Below are 18,836 nucleotides of genomic sequence, written 5' to 3'. Positions count from 1 at the left end.
GTCAACAAAAATAATCTGCGCCAAAGCAAACGGGACATGATAGAAACCTTTTTCTTAAAAAATAGAAGGTATTTCACAAAAGCCTGAACATTTTACATGTTAGTACTAAAAACGGGGGAGGGGGGATGGGGAAGCTTCATATATTCTCGTCACAAAAATATTGAGCAACACTCCGTCCGGAGCTCCTTTTCTGGTATTAGGATTATCTCGCTAGAGCGGGAGAGAGGTCGCAAACTGTATACAGACGGACGATGTCCTTAAATTACAGTCGAGGCAGCTTACACTTTATCTTCTCGTCTAATAACCTTAATGAAAAGGCCCTGGAGAGAGAATAAAGAAAATCAAAAGGGAGGATTACGGTCTTTTTATTAATAATACTTGTCACTGGTAATAGAAAGCGGGGGCGTGGCCGTCCTCGCCCGTCACGTGGCCCTCCGTCCCACGCTGCCGCTTGGCCGGGGCGGAGCCGGCGCCGGCGCATGCGTCCTGGGCCTCCCGACGCCGGCGGCCCCTCCCTGCGAGGCTCGCGGGCGCCGCGCGGCGTCAACGTGCCCGGTCAGTGTGCCCGGTGCTTCCGCTTCTTGTGCTTCTTATCCTTCTTCTTGTTGGCGCACTTGGGGCAGAACCACTGCATTTCTTCCGGGGGTGCGGCCATTATTCCCACGCAGGGCCTACGTGGTTGGAAAGGAAAAAGAGAAAGGCATTTGTTTGGAAAACCAAACTTCACTTATGTGTAGATTGCCTCCCTATGTTCTGAAGTTTTAATTGAAAAAAAATTTTTTTTAAGTAAGTTTAAACAATTGAATGATTTTTACGCCTCTAGTATGTTCAGCCGAGCCCAGGCCACAACAGCTCTAGCTCCCGGAGCAGGGCTGCCGCGGGGCCTCCCCCGTCAGGCTGTGGCCTCCCCTCTCGGGCCGGGGCCCTCCCCGAGGCCCCGCTGCAGGAATGAAGGCGGGCTCCCTGCAGCCACCAGCGGCCTGGTTTTTCCGAGCAGCGGCCCGTGTTTATCACATGGGTGTCCTGTGTCCTAATGGATTTCTGTCTGTCTACATCTGATCTTTACACTGTACGGTGAGAGGGTGATTTGCACGCATTCTGGATGCTTCTCCAGTGTGGGGGAGCTGGCGGGGAGCTGTGAAGAGCGGACACGCCTCCGTTCATGCCTGCGCTTTGTGACGTGTATGCCAGGGGGTTACCTCGATGTTCCTGTCAAGTGCTGCAGCTGATAGTTACTGGAAAGGAAGGAAAGGGAAACCTTTACCACCCCCCCCCCCCTTTTTTTTAAACAAGAAGGACATATAAGCTAAACAAAACATGTGGAATTTAGGCTGCAGAACAACCGTCCAAAGATTCCTGATTTCTGCACTTAACACTAATGACGTCGTGATCTTATTGTGCTGTTGCTTCTCAGGCGGCTCCCAGGACAGCAGTGGCGCCGGGAGGGGGTCCGGAAGGGACCCATCACCCGTGCGCCTGCCCGAGTCCCGCCCGCAGCGCTCACCAGTGGTACCAGTCGTCACAGTCGTCACAGCCGATCATGGGACTGCCGTCGTCCGGCTTGTTGCACCCGGGACAGATCCAGATCTGATTCCCCCACTCATCTCGGATCTGAGGTTTTTACGTAGGGGGTGGGGGGGGGGGGGGGGGGGGGAGGGAAGAGGGGGAAACCAGGCGGAATGGGGGGAAAAAACCAAAGAGAGGGCAACATAAGAATGATTACTTTCACACTAGGAACCTAATAAACAAGTTAAACTGAAAAGAGAAAAAGTGGCTTGACAATTTGCGAAGGCCATGATCGCCATCATGAGTACCCTGGGATCCACAGGAGACAGAAAGGAGCTGCTAAGTACTCAAGGAGAAGGCTTTCTAATGAGTATTTAAAATTTTTTTTTAACATTTATTTATTTTTGAGAGACTGAGAGAGACAGAGTGCAAGTGGGGGAGGGGCAGAGATCGAGAGGGAGACACAGAATCGGAAGCAGGCTCCGGGCTCCGAGCTGTCAGTGCAGAGCCCGACCAGGGGCTCGAACTCAGAAACCGTGAGATCATAACCTGAGCAGAAGTCGGACGCTTTACCCACTGAGCCACCCAGGCACCCTTCTAATGAGTGTTTTAAACTCTCTTGTAAGTCACAAAAACAAGGTGTTTGTATAACCAGTTCTATGAGCAGTATGACCCATAGCCACTTTTATCTAAAAAAACTAGTGTCAACATGTTAAATTGGGAACGATTAGGGTCATTATGGCCGTAACAGTTGATATTTTTGAAAGCTACAGAGCTCAAGTATATGCAATTTCCTCAGTCACATTCACAGACGTGGAATTACTGAATCCAGCCAAATGTGCGTGGATCACCTTATTACTTATTAGCCAGGCACTTGTCCTGAACTAGCTGATAAGATCAAGGATATAAAAGAGCTGTTACTAAGTAACTTTCCATTCCCTTTATGACATTTTCAGTAAAGCACAACAACTAAAGGGCAAATAAAAGGAGGGATGCGAGAGGCCAACGAGCTACACATGTTAACATTATTCTGCCATAAATGTGCGGTGCCCTGGAGTTTGCTTTACTTAACTGAGCTGTTCCCGATGGGAAGCATCCCTAATGATATCACTGCCTCAAATTCCACAGTTACAAAACCAGTTTGGAAGAAAGAAATCTAGGATGAGCCTTCAAAAACCAGCCACGACTACTAGCTACTTTTCAAAAGTGTTTATAATAACGCGGCCAATAGTCTCTAAGAGTTTGTGCTGCAGGTGTGGTCTGTCCCTATACTTGCGGATAGAACCCTGACTAGAATGCAGAAAGAGTGGCTTTCGTGGTGTGCGACGGGGTCGTGGGGGAACATGTTTCATTCCACTGATGGGCTATTTGGAGGCACCATTTTTGGAAGTCTACTGAAGGCAAGCTACGTGATATGGAAGCTTCCTAAAGAAACCTGTGGGCAGCTGCATCTGATTTACCCTCTCTAACTCTGAGGGGAGAGAACCACCTGTAACCGTGTGCCAGCTCTCTGGGGTTAACCCTGGTCCGGCACCCTATGCCCTGAAGCTGCCATGCATGGCCAGCCCGGCTGGCTGGTTGACCTCTCTTGAAATTAGAAGGCCGTGACTCTGTTGCTGCTGAGAAATTTGCCAGAGCATCCTTAATAACTAACAGCAACCAGGGTACTGAGTTCTTTCAAACATCTGACTTTGTTCAACCATCCTGAAACAAGCCCTGGGTAGGTTAAGAATGGGGGGCTGGAGCTAGGGGAACCGAAGTGACAGTTCCAAAGTCCCACTGTTAGGCAGTCACAAAATCAGCCTTTTTGCTCTACGGCCTATGTTTTTCCTCCAGGTCACACGTTTTGTCTTCTGTCTACAAAATGTCGCCGAGGAGATAACGAGGCTTTGCTTCCATGTTATCCATGCCGATCAGATTCATCTCCGGGGAGTAAGCCCGAAAATCCACTGAGAACCGGAAACTAGGCTATAACATCCTGTACCGATCATCCAGTCTCACCCGAACCCCCGAATTACAGATGAAGCAACGGAGACCGAAGAGGTTAAGTAAACTTTCCTCGTCAGCCCATCTTGGGGTGATGTGCCCTCAGTTAAACACCTAGAACTTGGTCCTTGAATGGCCCAACTTCGTTTAAATGTTTATTTTTGAGAGAAAAAGCATGAGCAGGGGAGGGGCCGAGGGAGAGGGGGACAGAGGATGTGAAGAGGGCTCTGCGCTGACAGCAGAGAGCCTGAGGTGGGGATTGAACTCATATGTGGTGAAATCATGACCTGAGCTGAAGTCAGAGGCTCAACTGACTGGGCCACCCAGGTGCCCCAGGTCAAACATTTTTTTAAATTAATTAATTAATTTTGATGGAGAGACAGAGCAAGCAGGGGGAGGGGGAGAGAAAGAGGGAGAGAGACAGAATCCCTGGCAGGCTCTGGGTTGTCAGCATGGATCCCCACGCGGGGCTCGAACTCACAAACTGTGAGGTCAGGACCTGAGCCGAAATCAATCTGTATCGGATGCTTAACTGGCTGAGCCACCCGGGTGCCGCTAGAATGGGCCAATTTGATGACCACAGATTTTTATCACATCTTCTATTTTTGTCTTGAATTGCCAACTTAGTATTTTTCTGTTAATTTTTCACATCTTTATGTCCTCTCTCAATACCTTTTGGGATTTCCTTCTCATCCTATCATTATAGTGCCTAAAATATTTATTTATTGAAATTTCCTCCTAAAATACCTTCAAGAAAGATAGTATTTACCCGATGTGTAGCAAACACCACGAGTCCTACTGGCCAATCACATCTATTCAGACAGATCTGGGCCATCAGTAAGCGGACAGACCCCAGTCTGCCTATTTGGTGGTCAGATCCGTACCGGGACCCCCGCGCACCTGTAAGTGCCTCAAATCCCTCGGTCGTGTGTATGTCACTCCACGGTGCACAAAGGACGTGTTTATAAAGACACTCCTTCACTACGAGCTTGACTTCAGGCTTTAGAGTGGGACCTGACGCTGTTAGGTACGGGGGAAACAGCTGGAAACAGTCCCAGGACAGCGACGGGAACTCATTCGAGGACACGCCTGGACACCCAGGAAGCTGAGTCCGGAAGTTCATTTCCATTTAACACGCAAGCCTGGCATACTCTGGGCCTCGGCCCGCCAAGCACTGTCAGCAGTGCGGCTGCCTGGGGCCGGCGGCGGGCCCTGAGGATCCGTGTACGTTATGAAAATCATACGCGTCCGTGAGCAATTTCACCGCCGGACGGAGAACTCCAACGTGGGACCGGATCACTGTTCATCTCGATACTTAGACGCGGACGCTGGGCGGTATGAAACGGCACAAAGGAACGGCAAGCGATGCCCTGACATCTGGGGAGACTAAGTACGTCAATGCCTTCACGCCCTTCAGCCCAAGGCTTGCATGTGCAATGGAAATGCCTTTCCGGGCCTCAAGGGCCGCGTCCGACATCCGGGAGCGACACACACGACGCCGCGGGGCGGCGGGAAGCCCCGTCGCGGGGGCAGAGTGCGCCCCTGCCCCCCCCCCCCCCCAACTCCCTGCAAGCGTGCACACGCAAAGGGCAGCGCACCACGTAAGTGCTCACGGTCTCCGTCACCACGCTCCGGACCGGGGCCTTGGACGATCCGGCGCCAGAGACGGCGGGGGCCGGGGCGGGCATCAGGGCGGGGGCCGCGGCCGACGGCGGGAGGAGCGGCGAAGGCACCGGGGCGGGGGCCACGTGCACGGGCGCGGGGGCCGGGGCGGCTGCGGGCGGCGGGGTCTTGGGTCTGCTCAGAGAAGGGGTCGGCTTGGCTTCGGGCGCCGGGACCACTTTGCTGATGACACTGTCAACGAGAGACAGAAAGGGAGAGGTCACGACAGGCTAGCGCGCTCACACCAGACATTTAAAACGTTATCACAGAGTAACTTTCTTCTTCTAGGAGCAAAACTCTCTTCCGAGCGAGCATCCGGGGCCCCACCGGACTTGGTCAGAGTCAGGCCGGGGGGGGAGAAGGGTCCGCGGCGGGAGTGAGGGGTGCTCCCGGGGGCGGGCAAGGCCGGCCGGGCGGGGAGGTGCGGCCCCTCCCGGAACACGTGCGTCCCCAGGACTCACCGGCAGGGACTCCAGCCCGGACATCTGAGCTCGGAGCCTCGGTCGGCCCCAGGCTGGCCGCGTGAGCGGGGGAAGGCACTCGAGGATGCGGTGCCCGAGCACCTGTACGAAGGTAGGTAGGATCCTGGACACCGTACGCGTGTCACCTCCACCGGTCCTCAAACCAAGTTACCGTGATCCCATTTCACAGATGAGGACACGGGATTGGAGAGAGGAAGGAATGGGGCAAATGGGTGGCAGGCTTTGAACCAAGGTCTATTGGATTCCAAAACTCTTTCATTTTTTAAAAAACGTTTCCTTATTTGAAAAAAAAAAAAGTTATATATAATTTCAAGCAGAGAGAAAACCAGTATCACAGCTTAGGAAACAGAGCTAATTGGACATCGGTCCTTGGCCACATTTGCTTAGATCTCCCTCCTCCGGAAGTAACCGCTGTCCTCAAGCTGGCAGGTACCTTTTTGTATCTCTGCTTTTTGTAGATGCCCACAAACAATATATACTGTGCTCCTGTTTTATGCTCTTTGACTATATACACAATATGACACCATATTTATCCTTTGCAACTAGTTTTCCTTTTTTTTTTTTTTTAATTTTTTTTTTTTTTTTTTAACGTTTATTTATTTTTGAGACAGAGAGAGAGCATGAACAGGGGAGGGTCAGAGAGAGAGGGAGACACAGAATCCAAAACAGGCCAGGCTCTGAGCTGTCAGCACAGAGCCCGATGCGGGGCTCGAACTCACGGACAGTGAGATCACAACCTGAGCTGAAGTCAGATGCTTAACCGACTGAGCCACCCAGGCGCCCCCCCCCCTTTTTTTTTTTTTAATTGAGATATAACGGACATATAACCTTGTGTTAGTTTGAGGTATACGGAGTGTTGATTTGGTACATTTATATGTTACATTGATTACTGTAGCTCATAATCACCTAATACCTTTGTCATGTCACATAATTATCTGTCTTTGTGTTTAGAACATTTCGGATCTACTCTCTTAGCCACTTGGAAGCTTCTAATACGGCACTGTTGACTATAATCTCTTTGCATTAGGTCTCCAGAACTTACCTGCCAGTGTCCCACTTAGTTTTATGTCCCCTGATTCATCCACACTGATACACATAGGTCTGTATTTTTCATTTTACTTGGAGTACGCTGTACCATGGTTATGAATAAAGCCAAAGGGTTTGTGCCCATTCCCTTACTGAGGCTAAAACATACTATCCCGTAAATGTTACATGTTAACTTGGGACGCGTCCCAGAACTTCCCCAGGCTATCTTCCCAGGAATGAAGTTGCTGGGTCACAGGGCATGCACATTCTCACCTTCACCAGGAATCCCAAGCTGTTCCTTAAAATGATGGCACCGACCCGTCTCCTCTTTCTACTATCCGACACTAACCTTTCCAAGCCCTGCTTTGCTGATCAACACTGTGGAAATACAGACGGCTGCCTCTGAGGGTCATAGTGAGAACCTGAATTCAGGGAAACGTGTCAAACACCATCAAATGTAGAGTGTGAACGCCAGCATTATATGCACGGCTGTTGCTCATGACAACCCCACATCGCCATTACCAGGCCTGTATGCTTTTCTACCTTCTTAGAGTCTTGGTTGACAAAGCACTCCACTACAAAGCATCGATTCTTTGCTATTCTGATTAGAAGCTTGTAAAACGTTAAACTATCTTAAAAATTTCGCCATGTAAACGAATAATTAATGCTAACTGTTTTCCATTTGAGTTACGAGTATGACTGGCTTGCTGACTCGAACGTAGCCAAAAACCAAGAAGTGTAACATAGGCTGTTGGTGGAGAAGACACTCAGTAATGCTTAACACAATTCACGGTGCATACTGACCAGACTCCTACTAAGTACTGCATGTTCTAAGCACTTGAAAGCCAACGGCACGGTGGGCCCTGTGCTAAATACTCACGTGCCTTACTCCCTCGATCCTCACGTCAGCCCCATGAGGTAAACACACCTACGACTGTCCTTTCGCAAAGCAGGGCACAGAGAGATGAAGTATCCTGTACAGATTCACAGACTGCTAGGAGACGGAGCCAGAATTAAAATTTTTTTTTTTTAATGTTTATTCAGTTTTGAGAGACAGAGCAGGGGCAGGGAGGAGGGGGGCAGAGAGAGAGGGAGACACAGAATCCGAAGCTGTCGGCACAGAGCCCGACGTGGGGCTCGAACGCACAAGCTGTGAGATCATGACCCGAGCTGAAGTCGGACGCCCAGCCGACCGAGTCCCCCAGGCGCCCCGAGACGGAGCCAGAATTTAAACGCGGGCGGTCTGATTTCAGAGCCTGTGAACTTAACAACTACACAACACTGTCTCTCTCACCGCTTGCTGGGTGCGTGCTGCCTAATACGTAAGGTGGGAGTTCAAAGTTACTGCTAAGGCATTTATATCCGTATGTGCAAGCACTTCGTATTCTTATGGCTAGACTAAAGTTTTACACGCTGTTTTTGGAGGTAGTTTCCCATAATGGTTTGAAATCTAGGTGCTGGGACCAAAACTAAAGGAAAAGCAGGAACCAGAGAGGTTAAGCAGAACATAGATGTGTCAGCCTGAGGGCACGTATGCATGAGGGAAATCTGATCTTTGGTTTTGATAAGGAGGACAGGTTTCAAAGCCTGGGGCCTGCCAACGTGGAAAGTCTGACAGAACTCCCTCCCCACATTACAAACTCCCAAGAGGCCACTAGACTGATTAAGAATTAATCAAAGCCTCGTGAATTTTTAGGTCTGTGGTCCAGGACGCTACATTTAAGGTACTTTGGGCTTGCAATGTGCCCAGGTACCCAGCACTAATCATCTTGAGATGAGGTAACTTAAAACGTAGGCCTTACATTATTAATGCAGAGAAGTATTAGGAGACAAAGCAGCACATAATCTTAAAGAAAACCAAACGTACGAGGAGCCAAGGTAGCATCAGGGAGAACCAGAAGATTACAGAGACTAGAATTATTAATTATAAAACAACTCTGCTTACACTGTTCTAAAAAATGAAAGGCAGGGATGCCTGGCTGGCTCAGTCAGTGGAGTGTGTGACTCTTGATCTTGGGGTTGTGAGGCAGAGTTCCATGTCGGATGTAGACATTACGTAAAAATAAAATCTTGAAAAAATAAAACTAGGGGCACCTGGGTGGCTCAGTCCGTGAATCGTCCAACTCTTGTTTTCGGCTCAGGTCGTGATCTCACGTTCGTGGGACCGAGCCCCACGCTGGGATCCATGATGAGTGTGGCGCCTGCTTGGGATTCTCTCCCCCTCTCTGCGTCTCCCCCACTCACATACTCTCTCTCTCTCTCAAAAATAAATAAACATTAAAAAAAGAAAAGGCAAAGCATGACATTATCTGCAGGTAATAGAAGGTTATAAAGAGTCATCTAGCAGATTTTTTTTTTTTTATTTTTTCAACATTTTTTATTTATTTTTGGGACAGAGACAGAGCATGAACGGGGAGGGGCAGAGAGAGAGGGAAACACAGAATCGGAAACAGGCTCCAGGCTCCGAGCCATCAGCCCAGAGCCTGACGCGGGGCTCGAACTCACGGACCGCGAGATCGTGACCTGGTTGAAGTCGGACGCTTAACCGACTGCGCCACCCAGGCGCCCCTCATCTAGCAGATTTGAAAAGAAACAAACTGACCTAGAAATGAAAAATACAACAAACGGACTCAAATTTATTCTCAGCAGAATGAGAGAACTGTAAGCTGAATAATAAGACAGAAGAAATAATCTAGAATGTAGCTTAGAGGGGCAAAGAGAGAATAGAATAAATTACTACATATCTAATAATTACTACACACTTAATCATAATTCTAGAGAAAGAACGGGGCAGAGACAAAATGTTAATAAGAATATCTGAGGACATTCACAGACGTGATGGCAGATACGAATCCACAGACTTAAGAAACCCAACAAATCCCAGGCGAGATAAAGAAATCTGCACCTAGACACATCAGAGTGAAACGATGAAACATCGTAGATAAAGAGAAAAGTCCGAAAAGCGGCGAGGGGTGGTGGGGGTGGGGGGGCGGGGGGAACCAGTGACTTTCAAAGAGACAGATGGCAGCTGACTTCTCCACAGCAATGATGAAGCTCGAAAACAGTGGAAGAACATCTTGGAGGTGTTGAAGAACAATGCATTTTGTCTTTGGAAACACCTTTCAAGAATAAGGATGAAATAAAGACATTTTCCAGAAAGCAAGATCTAAGGACTTGCCCACAGCGGACCTTTGCGAAAAGAAATTTTAAAGTAGCAATTCCCAAAGTTTTTGGTCTTGGAGACCACTCTATGTTCTTAAAAACCGCTGAAAAACTCAGAGAACTTTTGTTGGCGTGCATTGTACCTGTCGATATTTGCCACGTTAAAAATCGAAACTGAGAAATTAAAAAATAATTATTTTAGTAATTCACTGAAAAGGAAGAATAATAAACCCATTACATGTTATCAGGTAACATTTTCTTTCTTCTTTTTAAAATTTTTGTGAGAAGACTAACACTACCTTTGTATTTTCTGCAGATCACCTTCGTGTGTGCGCATGTAACTGCAGGGGGGAGGAGTGTTTTCATGGCCTTTCCAGATGACCGTGTACATTCTTCGATACTGCACCCAAAATGCAACAAGTGACAGCTGCTTAAGTCAGTCACAATGTGTGATCTGAAACCATATCACAGCTTTTTACACTCATCGATGTGCTAACGCTCTGAATAGCTATTTTACCCACCCATGATTATAGAACATCATGCACTGGTTTGTAATATCGGTTCACTGAATTATGCAGCTCTTCCGAATATTTACACATTTCATTGTACAATATTAAAATATCACATCTGGTGGCGTTACCGTCATCTCATCACAAACTTCTTTAGAGTACTGACGAGCCGTCAACTTGTAATATGTTTTCCAAGATGCAAATTTTTACTTAAAAGCTTCTACTTTGTCATTTACAACGAATATTCTCCCCTGAGAATTTTCCTTGTGGTGACAGGCTTCCTTTATTCATTTTTGACGAAATGTTGCCCAAATATCCAAATGTGAATAAGCACAGTTTGTAGGTGGCTCTTTCAGGTAGAAAGAGTATTTTGTGAGGAAAGCTGCTAGTTCAGCTTGCAACTTAAATAATCACACAAATACTTTTCCTCAAGACACCTGTCATGTTTTAGTAAGGACAGGAAGTATTTTATGAGTGCTTCCTATTTCATCACTATCTATTTCAACACATAAACTACTATGTTCCAAGGCCTATGCACCACTCTGAGCATCTCTGTTCTTTTTCTTTTTTAATTAAAAACAATTTTTTTAGCGTTTATTTTTGAGACAGAGAGAGACAGAGCACGAGTGGGGGAGGGGCAGAGAGCGAGGGAGACACAGAATCCGAAGCAGGCTCCAGGCTCTGAGCTGTCGGCACAGAGCCCGACACGGGGCTCGAACTCACGGACCATGAGATGACCTGAGCTGAAATCAGATGCCCAACTGACTGAGCCACCCAGGTGCCTGAGCTAAAGTATTCTAAGGTACTTCTATTATCTGGAAGGAGGTGCAAAGGTATTACATTTAAAATGTAGTAATTTCTAGGGTAATCATGGAAAGATTAGAAATAAAGTAAATGTTTAATTTCTAAACTAGTATGAAGAAAAATGGCATGTTGTTCTTTTTTTTTTTTTTTTTAAGTTTATTTATTTATTGCGAGAGAGGAAGGGAAGGGGAGGAAGGAGCAGAGAGAGGGAGACAGAGAATCCCAAGCAGGCTCTGCACTGTCAGCACAGTGCCTGATGTGGGGCTTGAACTCATGAACTGTAAGATCGTGACCTGGGCAGAAATCAAGAATTGGACGCTTAATCGACTGAGCCACCCGGGTGCCCTGAAAAATGGAATGTTAAAATAAATAAGAAAGGGAGAAACAGAGAACAGAAAGACAAATAGAAAACCCAAAATAAGGTGGGTTATAACTCAAAAGATCAATAATTATATCATATAAATGGTCTAAACAATTTACTTGCCAGATGGAGTAAGACAGCGAAACCTAACACTATATTATTTGTCAGAAACACATCTAACAATGGAGCAGTGGAAAGGCTGAGGGAAGCGGCCAGCAAAAGAAGCATATGGACACAAGGAAATGTGACCGCAAACAAAACAGACTGTGAGGCGAGAACTACCAGCGGTAATGAAGGTTTCTTCATAAGGATAAAAGAGTCCGACGTGCCAGGACGAGATAATAATCTAAAATTTGAATGCACCCCAAAACACATCCTCAAAATATATAAAGCAAAACTGACAGACCTGTAAGAAACAGACAAAGCCACAAGTATAACTGGGGATTTCGCGTATCTGTCTCTCTGGAACTGACAGAGTAGGCAGTCAAAAAGCCAGGTAAGGTACAGTTATTGTAAGTTTTGAAGCAAATAACAAAAATAACAAAACTGACCCAATGGACATTAAAAAAAAACTCTATGTTCGACCAATACAGACAAGTCATTCCTTTCAAGAACACACTAAAAAAACCTGACCAAACAATTCCCATAAGGCCAAAGAATAATTTGAATGGTCTGTACCCATATCTGTTACCTTGGCTACGGTAATTCCTCAAAGGCATGAAAAGCCTTTTTACTTCTGTATCCTCAGCACCTAACATGTTAACACCTAATAAATACAAGCTGGTCCTGCAAGTAGTGATTTCCTAGAAGAAATGATACATTTAGGAAATAGGAAAGTTTTCTACCCAATAAAATTATAGGGAAAGATTGCATAGTCATATGCACTATGATGTGGGAGGAAAGAGGGATGTAGGACAGGGAAGGAAAACATGCGGTGTCGTGAAGAGAGGAGAGCAAGCGAAGGTATGACAGGTCAGGAGCGTGGGGGGAGAACCCAGGTACCTGAGGTTGTGGGTTCCCAGAGTTGGTGGACGGGGGCGGGGGGAGAAAAAGTAAGAAGAAACAGCTTTGAGATCTGTGATGACCAGATGCAGAAATACAACCGAAACCTAAGCTATCAACAAGAAGAGGCTATTGGAGGGAAAGACTTTTCCTATCTCCTACCTATTCGTGGGAATGACGTGGGGGGATTTAGAAAATGATCTGCAAAGGATCTGTTCCTTTTATCGCTTTGTGTCAACTTGACTATTAGCTGTTCTAGTGGAAAATGTTTGCTGGAGATGACAACCGAACCTATTACCTAAAATGATTTTTAGATGCTCACGTGCTCCAACAATGATCAAACAGAATTGAGAAGCAACTGTGCTTGAGTTGTAAGACAGTGCAGTTAATTTGGAAAAAAGAAAACTCAAATTATAGGGTATATCGCAAACCGTAAATTCTAAAGGGATTAAATATTTGGTAAAAGAAAATGTAAAACCGTTAACATACTCCGACAAATAAGAAAACACGTGTTTTTAATCTGGGAGGAGAGGATGATTTTCTCGGCATCTCCTTAGAAGCAGAAACCATGAAAGGAAACGCTGATTTGATTGTGCCAACACTGTAAAATATCGTAAGCAAAGGCAAAAGACGAGATGACGGACAGTTATTTGCCACATACGCGATAAAGCGTTCAGTCCCTGTTAAATAAAGAGTTCTGTCAAATCAAAACCAAAAAGACTAAATTCGTACTAAAATGTGAGCAAAGGACACAAGCAGCAGATACAGAGTGAAAGAAACAAAAGCCGCCAACAGGGGGAAGAAAAAAAAAAGTTCTATATTCATGGTAATCAAAGACATGGGCATGAAAACGACAATAAAATACCTTTCTTAGTACAGATTACAAAGATGTTAGGATGGGCCAATGGGAGGGATGGTTGGTATAGCACTTCTGAATGATTACCAAAACCTGAAAAACGTACTTGTCTTTATTTTTTTTAATGTTTATTTATTTTTGAGAGAGAGACAGAGACAGAGACAGAGAGAGAGAGAGAGAGAGAGAGACAGCACAAGTGGGGGAGAGGCAGAGAGAGAGGGAGACACAGAATCGGAAGCAGGCTCCATCCAGGCTGTCAGCAAAGAGCCCGACGTGGGGCTCGAACTCACGAACCGAGAGGTCATGTCCTGAGCCGAAGTTGCATGCTTAACCGACTGAGCCACCCAGGCCCACCTATTTTTTTTTTTTTTTTTAATATCAAAGCAACTTTACTACTAAAAACATCTTGTCTTTGGCACAAACGAGTAGGTCTGAAATCATAGGAAACTGACACACGGCAATCCACCCTGTGATTTCAAATCACTCACACTAATCGATATTAGGGTGTAATGCACTGTACAAATTCAAGTCCACAGAAATATGAGTGCACTCTGCAATTCTTAGTTACACTCAACCGTATTTTGTATCGTTCCTTTGAGGCACATTCTTCCACACCATTCTTTTTTTTTTTTTTTTTTTTAACGTTTATTTATTTTTGAGACAGAGAGAGACAGAGCATGAACGGGGGAGGGTCACAGAGAGAAGGAGACACAGAATCTGAAACAGGCTCCAGGCTCTGAGCTGTCAGCACAGAGCCCGACGCGGGGCTCGAACCCACGGACCGTGAGATCGTGACCTGAGCCGAAGCCGGCCGCTCAACCGACTGAGCCACCCAGGCGCCCCATTACACACCATTCTTTAATGACAAGTTTGAGCAACTATATCCCTATATTACGATCAACATAAACCTAACAAAGAAATCTTTAACAGGGCCATCACATCCAATTGCCAAATGAGCAACAGGTAAACTTCTTAAGCAGGTTGGTTTAACCTCCTTGAAAATTATGTTTCCAAGTAAAGATCATTTGGAGAAGGCGCCCAGAAGTCCTAGCTTGCATAACACAATCAGACACAGGTTGGCTTGCCACAATGTCCAAATCAAGGCTGTCATTTTTGAGAAGGCAAGTTTTTGCTCTCTTTTCAATTCCTGCAAATTTATCTTGCTACTCTCAATTTCCAAATGTTCCTTTATTGTCTTCACTTTTTTAATGTATGACTTGTACTTATTAGATTAATTTTTAGAAGTTCACTGTGAAACATGTCTCTGGTTATTTTAGTAGTTTCTTTATCTTCTCTGACCTCAAATAATATTATTTCCTTCCATCGTCACATCCATGACCTGTTTCAGTTGTACACATCCCATCAAGTTGTATCCTTTTTTCCTCTTTTGACTCCAATAGGTTAGGCTGAGGCTTGGCTCAGAGCATACTGTCCTGGTCCGAGTACCTGTACAGGTACCTGTACCATAGGTACAGCCATAGGTCTAAGGGTTACAAAGTATTTTCATTCCATTCCACCAACATACCCTTAGCAACATGTTTTCCTTCCACCCTAAGGGGGCCTTCTGTGGCCTGTAGGCTTGCTCCACTCTCTTTGGATATTGGGGAACCACGAAAGTGTGGTAAGCCAATGTCATACTCTGACTTCACACTGATCCAGGGACTCACAGTCTTTAGGATGCGTGGTATCGACTTCACTTCTGGCTGGCTGGCTGGTATCTCAGACATCACGACTGCCCCAAAGATTATCGCTGTTCTGAGAATATTCCTGGTATCAATCCATCTTAACTGGAACAACCGTCAGTGTAAAATTAGAGAAACATCTTTCATGTTGTTTGTTTTTTCTGTTAGTATTCTGCTATTTTTAATGATTTCTCCAACTGCTTTATGTCGAGGTTCCACTGTTTTACTTCCATGTGAAATTTGCTTATATTTTGAAATATACTGCTAATTTTATCCATCTGTGTACCCAATGATGACAAATCTGCCCCAGAGTGTGTTCTTGAGATTGTTTGATTTCAAAATATTTAAAACTTAATGTGATTTAACTGATTAGGAATTGAGAAAAAGTGGCTGCCCTTGTTTTTCCAGTTAAACCTTCTACCAGTTAAACAAGGGCATGCAAGGGTTTCCTGCCTTTTAGCAAATCTCTTGTTGCCATAGGTCTAAAATGGGCATAAATAAAGTTCGGTAAAACTTAGCACGTTTTGGGAATCTGTATCTGTCTATCAAATTTGAAGTCACTGGCTACTATTGTAGCTACCAATACAATTTCTTTTTTAAATATTTATTTATTTTGGGGAGAGTGCAAGCAGGAGAGGGGCAGAGAGAGAAGGGGACAGAGGACAGGTTCCAGAAGCGGGCCCTGTGCCAATAGGCTGACAGCCGCGAGGCTGATGTGGGGCTCAAACTCACGAACAGTGAGACTATGACCTGAGCCGAAGTTGGACGCTCAACAGACTGAGCCACCCAGGTGCCCCTTGAGAGGGTTTATGAAGAGACAATCCCAGATTGTTGGGCATAGACATCTGTGGTGTGAGACTGAAGACTGATATATACCACCAAGGAAAATACGTGTTATTTGCTAAGCTTTCTCTGGTTACTCTGTACACATTACAAGGGGTCCATTTTCTAACAATGTACTAGTCTTGGCCAGCAATCCCAGGTCTAGAAATCTATGCTGAGAAGATAGACAACTATGCAAAAATCTAGCATTGTTTGTGATTGCAAAAAATCCTGAAAACTACAATGACTGTAATTTAAAATACCTCAACATAGGGATCAGTTAAATAAATGAAGACAAACAAAAATATCATGCTGTTACCTGAAAAGATAATAATACACACTCACATAAATGATATGTTTATCTCCCCCCCATTATGGAATTTTGGAAAAATTAATAGAATCTAATTTTTGTAAGAAAAGGCAAATAAGAATGTATGAGTGTGCACTTAGAAAAAAGTTAAAAGACTACACCCCAAAATGTCCTGAAATTGGCTCTGAATGGTGGGATTATATGTGGTTCTTTTCTCTTTTTTGTGTCTTTAAAATTTTAATTCCAGTATAATTAACATACAGTGTTATATTAGTTTCGGGTGTACATTACAGTGGTAGGTGTTTTTTATTGTTTTGGTTTATGTATAATCATCATATGTGACTTGTCTATTAAATTTAAGTTAAAAGCACTTGCCATAATACACACATCTAAAATGTTGCTGGGACTTTGAATTTTTTTTTTTTAACGTTTATTCATTTTTGATAGAGACAGAGCGTGAGTGAGAGAGGGGCAGAGGGAGAGGGAGACGCAGAATCCAAAGCAAGCTCCAGGCTCTGAACTGTCAGCACAGAGCCCGACATGGGGCTCGAACTCACGAACTGCGAGCTCATGACTTGAGCCGAAGTCGGACGCTCAACCGACTGGGCCACCCAGGCGCCCCTAAAATGTTGCTGGGACTTTGTAAATGACGGCTTCAATTGCATACTTATAGTCTATTCACTTTTCTGTACATAGGTTATAGTTTATTTAATAAATGACTGGGAAAACATGATGGTTTTGCTAAAGCCTTCCAGCCAAATGTTGACCACGGTCGACCGTGGAAGTCCCAAGCTAAATTCAAAAGCTGCTCAATTTAGTGTATCTAAACTGAGTATATTATCATTAACAGAGATCAACAAGAAAAGGGTCAAGGGAGGAGAACTCCATGAAGCTATGCTATTCTGGTACATAATTAAAATCATAAATTTGACCAGCTTTGAGATATTAAGGTAGGTTCACGGTCTTGGGTCTTTTCAAAGAAATATAATGTCCACAGTTGGGATACTCTGTATCCCAAGTACATGCATATCTGTCTTTATCATCCTCATTAGGCAGTACATTTCGTAGGAGTAAGGTGGGTATTTTATTTTTCTTAGAATTATTTGCGGTATAAAGCAGTGTCTTAATACATATTCATCAACTCTAATAAGCGTCATGCCTAATATTGCATTGAGGCCTCTCTTGTAAAATAAACATTTTACTTTTGAATATTTTTGTCTGTTTAAAAATTTTTACACTAGGCCAATTTCCTCTTCCGTACTACTTAAAGAGTTCCAAGACCTCTGAGGTTTCTATTTGCCTGCATGGATTCGGATTCCTTACCTACGTACCCACCCTAAGACCACGAATGATGATCACATCAGCGTGAGGTACAAGCACGTCTAGGTTTCAGTCTAGCTATTGTCTGGAAGTGCTTTTAATTGCTTTGAGCTCATTATGTACCAAACACATAATGAATATTATTTGCCTTACCTGACTTTTTCCAATCCCCTTTCATTTTATCTCACTTCTCCTAGATTTCTCTCTTACCTATAAGGCCTGTGCATGGTGCCCCCGAGAATGGCTTAGCATTAGCAGTGTGGCCAACAGGCGTAAAGAGACTGGCAGTCACTTCATGGGACAAGTGTCCGAAATCTCAGAGACATCTGCTTGTACACGTCTTCTTATTTTTCAATTTAGAGAGAAGGCATTTTGATGAAAATCACTCACAATAACAATAATCCTTCCACAACACCTGATACTCCCCTCCAGTTCAGTGGAATTACTTCCCTTAAAGCTGTGTGTGTGTGTGTGTGTGTGTGTGTGTGTGTGTGTGTGTGTGTATCTGCACTTCGCATTCAAAGTTTCTGAGTAGCAAAAGCAAAAACTTTAACGCGGATACTCAGTGGTGATGAGACAAAACATGTCCGAATTTTGTTTCTGAGAGATGAGACTGGTCACCGAAAGTCACTAAAGTGACTTGTTTTTCTTGATTCTTTTTGCATTTCGTGAGAAAATACACAAGGGCTTGAAAAATTATTTTTGATTTTAGCGGCTAAGTGCCTTCGTGGTAAACGGAGACACAGCTTTAAGAACAATCCCTTTATCGTCTCTTGGGTTTTGCACATCCCAGAAAAAATGAGCAGCACAGCATGATGTAATTCCTCATCACTTTCGGACCAGACACATTACGGGCACTTAACCCAATGCGCCGACTGTGAAGCGAATTTTGGACTCCCGCCGGCCTTCGCTGCCCGGCTCGGGCCGCTGACACAGTGGCCTGCTTCTCCGGACTTCCCCCACCTAATCGACGGCCGGTCCCCCTCCAGGGCGGTGCGGGGACGAGGGGCGCCGCGCGGGGAAACCGACACCGCCCACAGCTGTGTCCCACAATGGGTCCAGGCCGCTCACGTGACAGCTTGCGGAGGATTTGATCAGAGCGCCCGAACTGCTATAAACACTGGCGTTATTCATAAAAACGTGCAGAAGGAGGGATTTTCAGGGGGATTTCTTTACCTGTTTCCCCACCACAAGACGGCGAAATAAATAGAATGGGTCATGAGCCGCTTGGCCTGTATTGCAAACTCCCGGCCTGACAAGTCAATAAAGAGCCAGCCCTCACCTCTCCGCCTCGAGGAGCCTCCAAGGTTAGAGGCAAACACGGCTTGGGTATGTCCGCCCGGGGA

The 18,836-nt window shown here is 45.3% G+C and overlaps 1 protein-coding gene and 1 long non-coding RNA gene across 2 annotated transcripts in view; one reads left to right on the top strand and one right to left on the bottom strand.

Annotated features, from left to right (window-relative positions):
* Positions 1 to 349: 349 nt before the first annotated feature.
* Positions 350 to 18,836, bottom strand: part of TAF3 (TATA-box binding protein associated factor 3) — a 181,823-nt gene continuing 163,336 nt past the window's right edge. The window contains exons 5-7 of the mRNA XM_042944822.1: positions 5,091 to 5,346; positions 1,505 to 1,611; positions 350 to 671 (exon numbers count right to left, since the gene is read on the bottom strand). Of these exons, the coding sequence (XP_042800756.1) occupies positions 557 to 671; positions 1,505 to 1,611; positions 5,091 to 5,346 (478 nt within the window). The 3' untranslated portion in view covers positions 350 to 556. The remainder of the gene's footprint in view (positions 672 to 1,504; positions 1,612 to 5,090; positions 5,347 to 18,836) is intronic.
* On the top strand, positions 1,530 to 10,892 carry LOC122223845. Its single transcript, XR_006204516.1, has 3 exons — positions 1,530 to 1,616; positions 3,343 to 3,549; positions 10,141 to 10,892. It is a non-coding gene; the product is annotated as an uncharacterized LOC122223845 (long non-coding RNA).

The sequence above is a fragment of the Panthera leo genome, chromosome B4 (genome assembly GCF_018350215.1).
Source record: "Panthera leo isolate Ple1 chromosome B4, P.leo_Ple1_pat1.1, whole genome shotgun sequence".
In the NCBI taxonomy this organism is placed as follows: Eukaryota; Metazoa; Chordata; class Mammalia; order Carnivora; family Felidae; genus Panthera; species Panthera leo.
The sequence above is the reverse complement of the archived record's forward strand: the minus strand, read 5'-3'. Positions and strand labels throughout refer to the sequence as shown.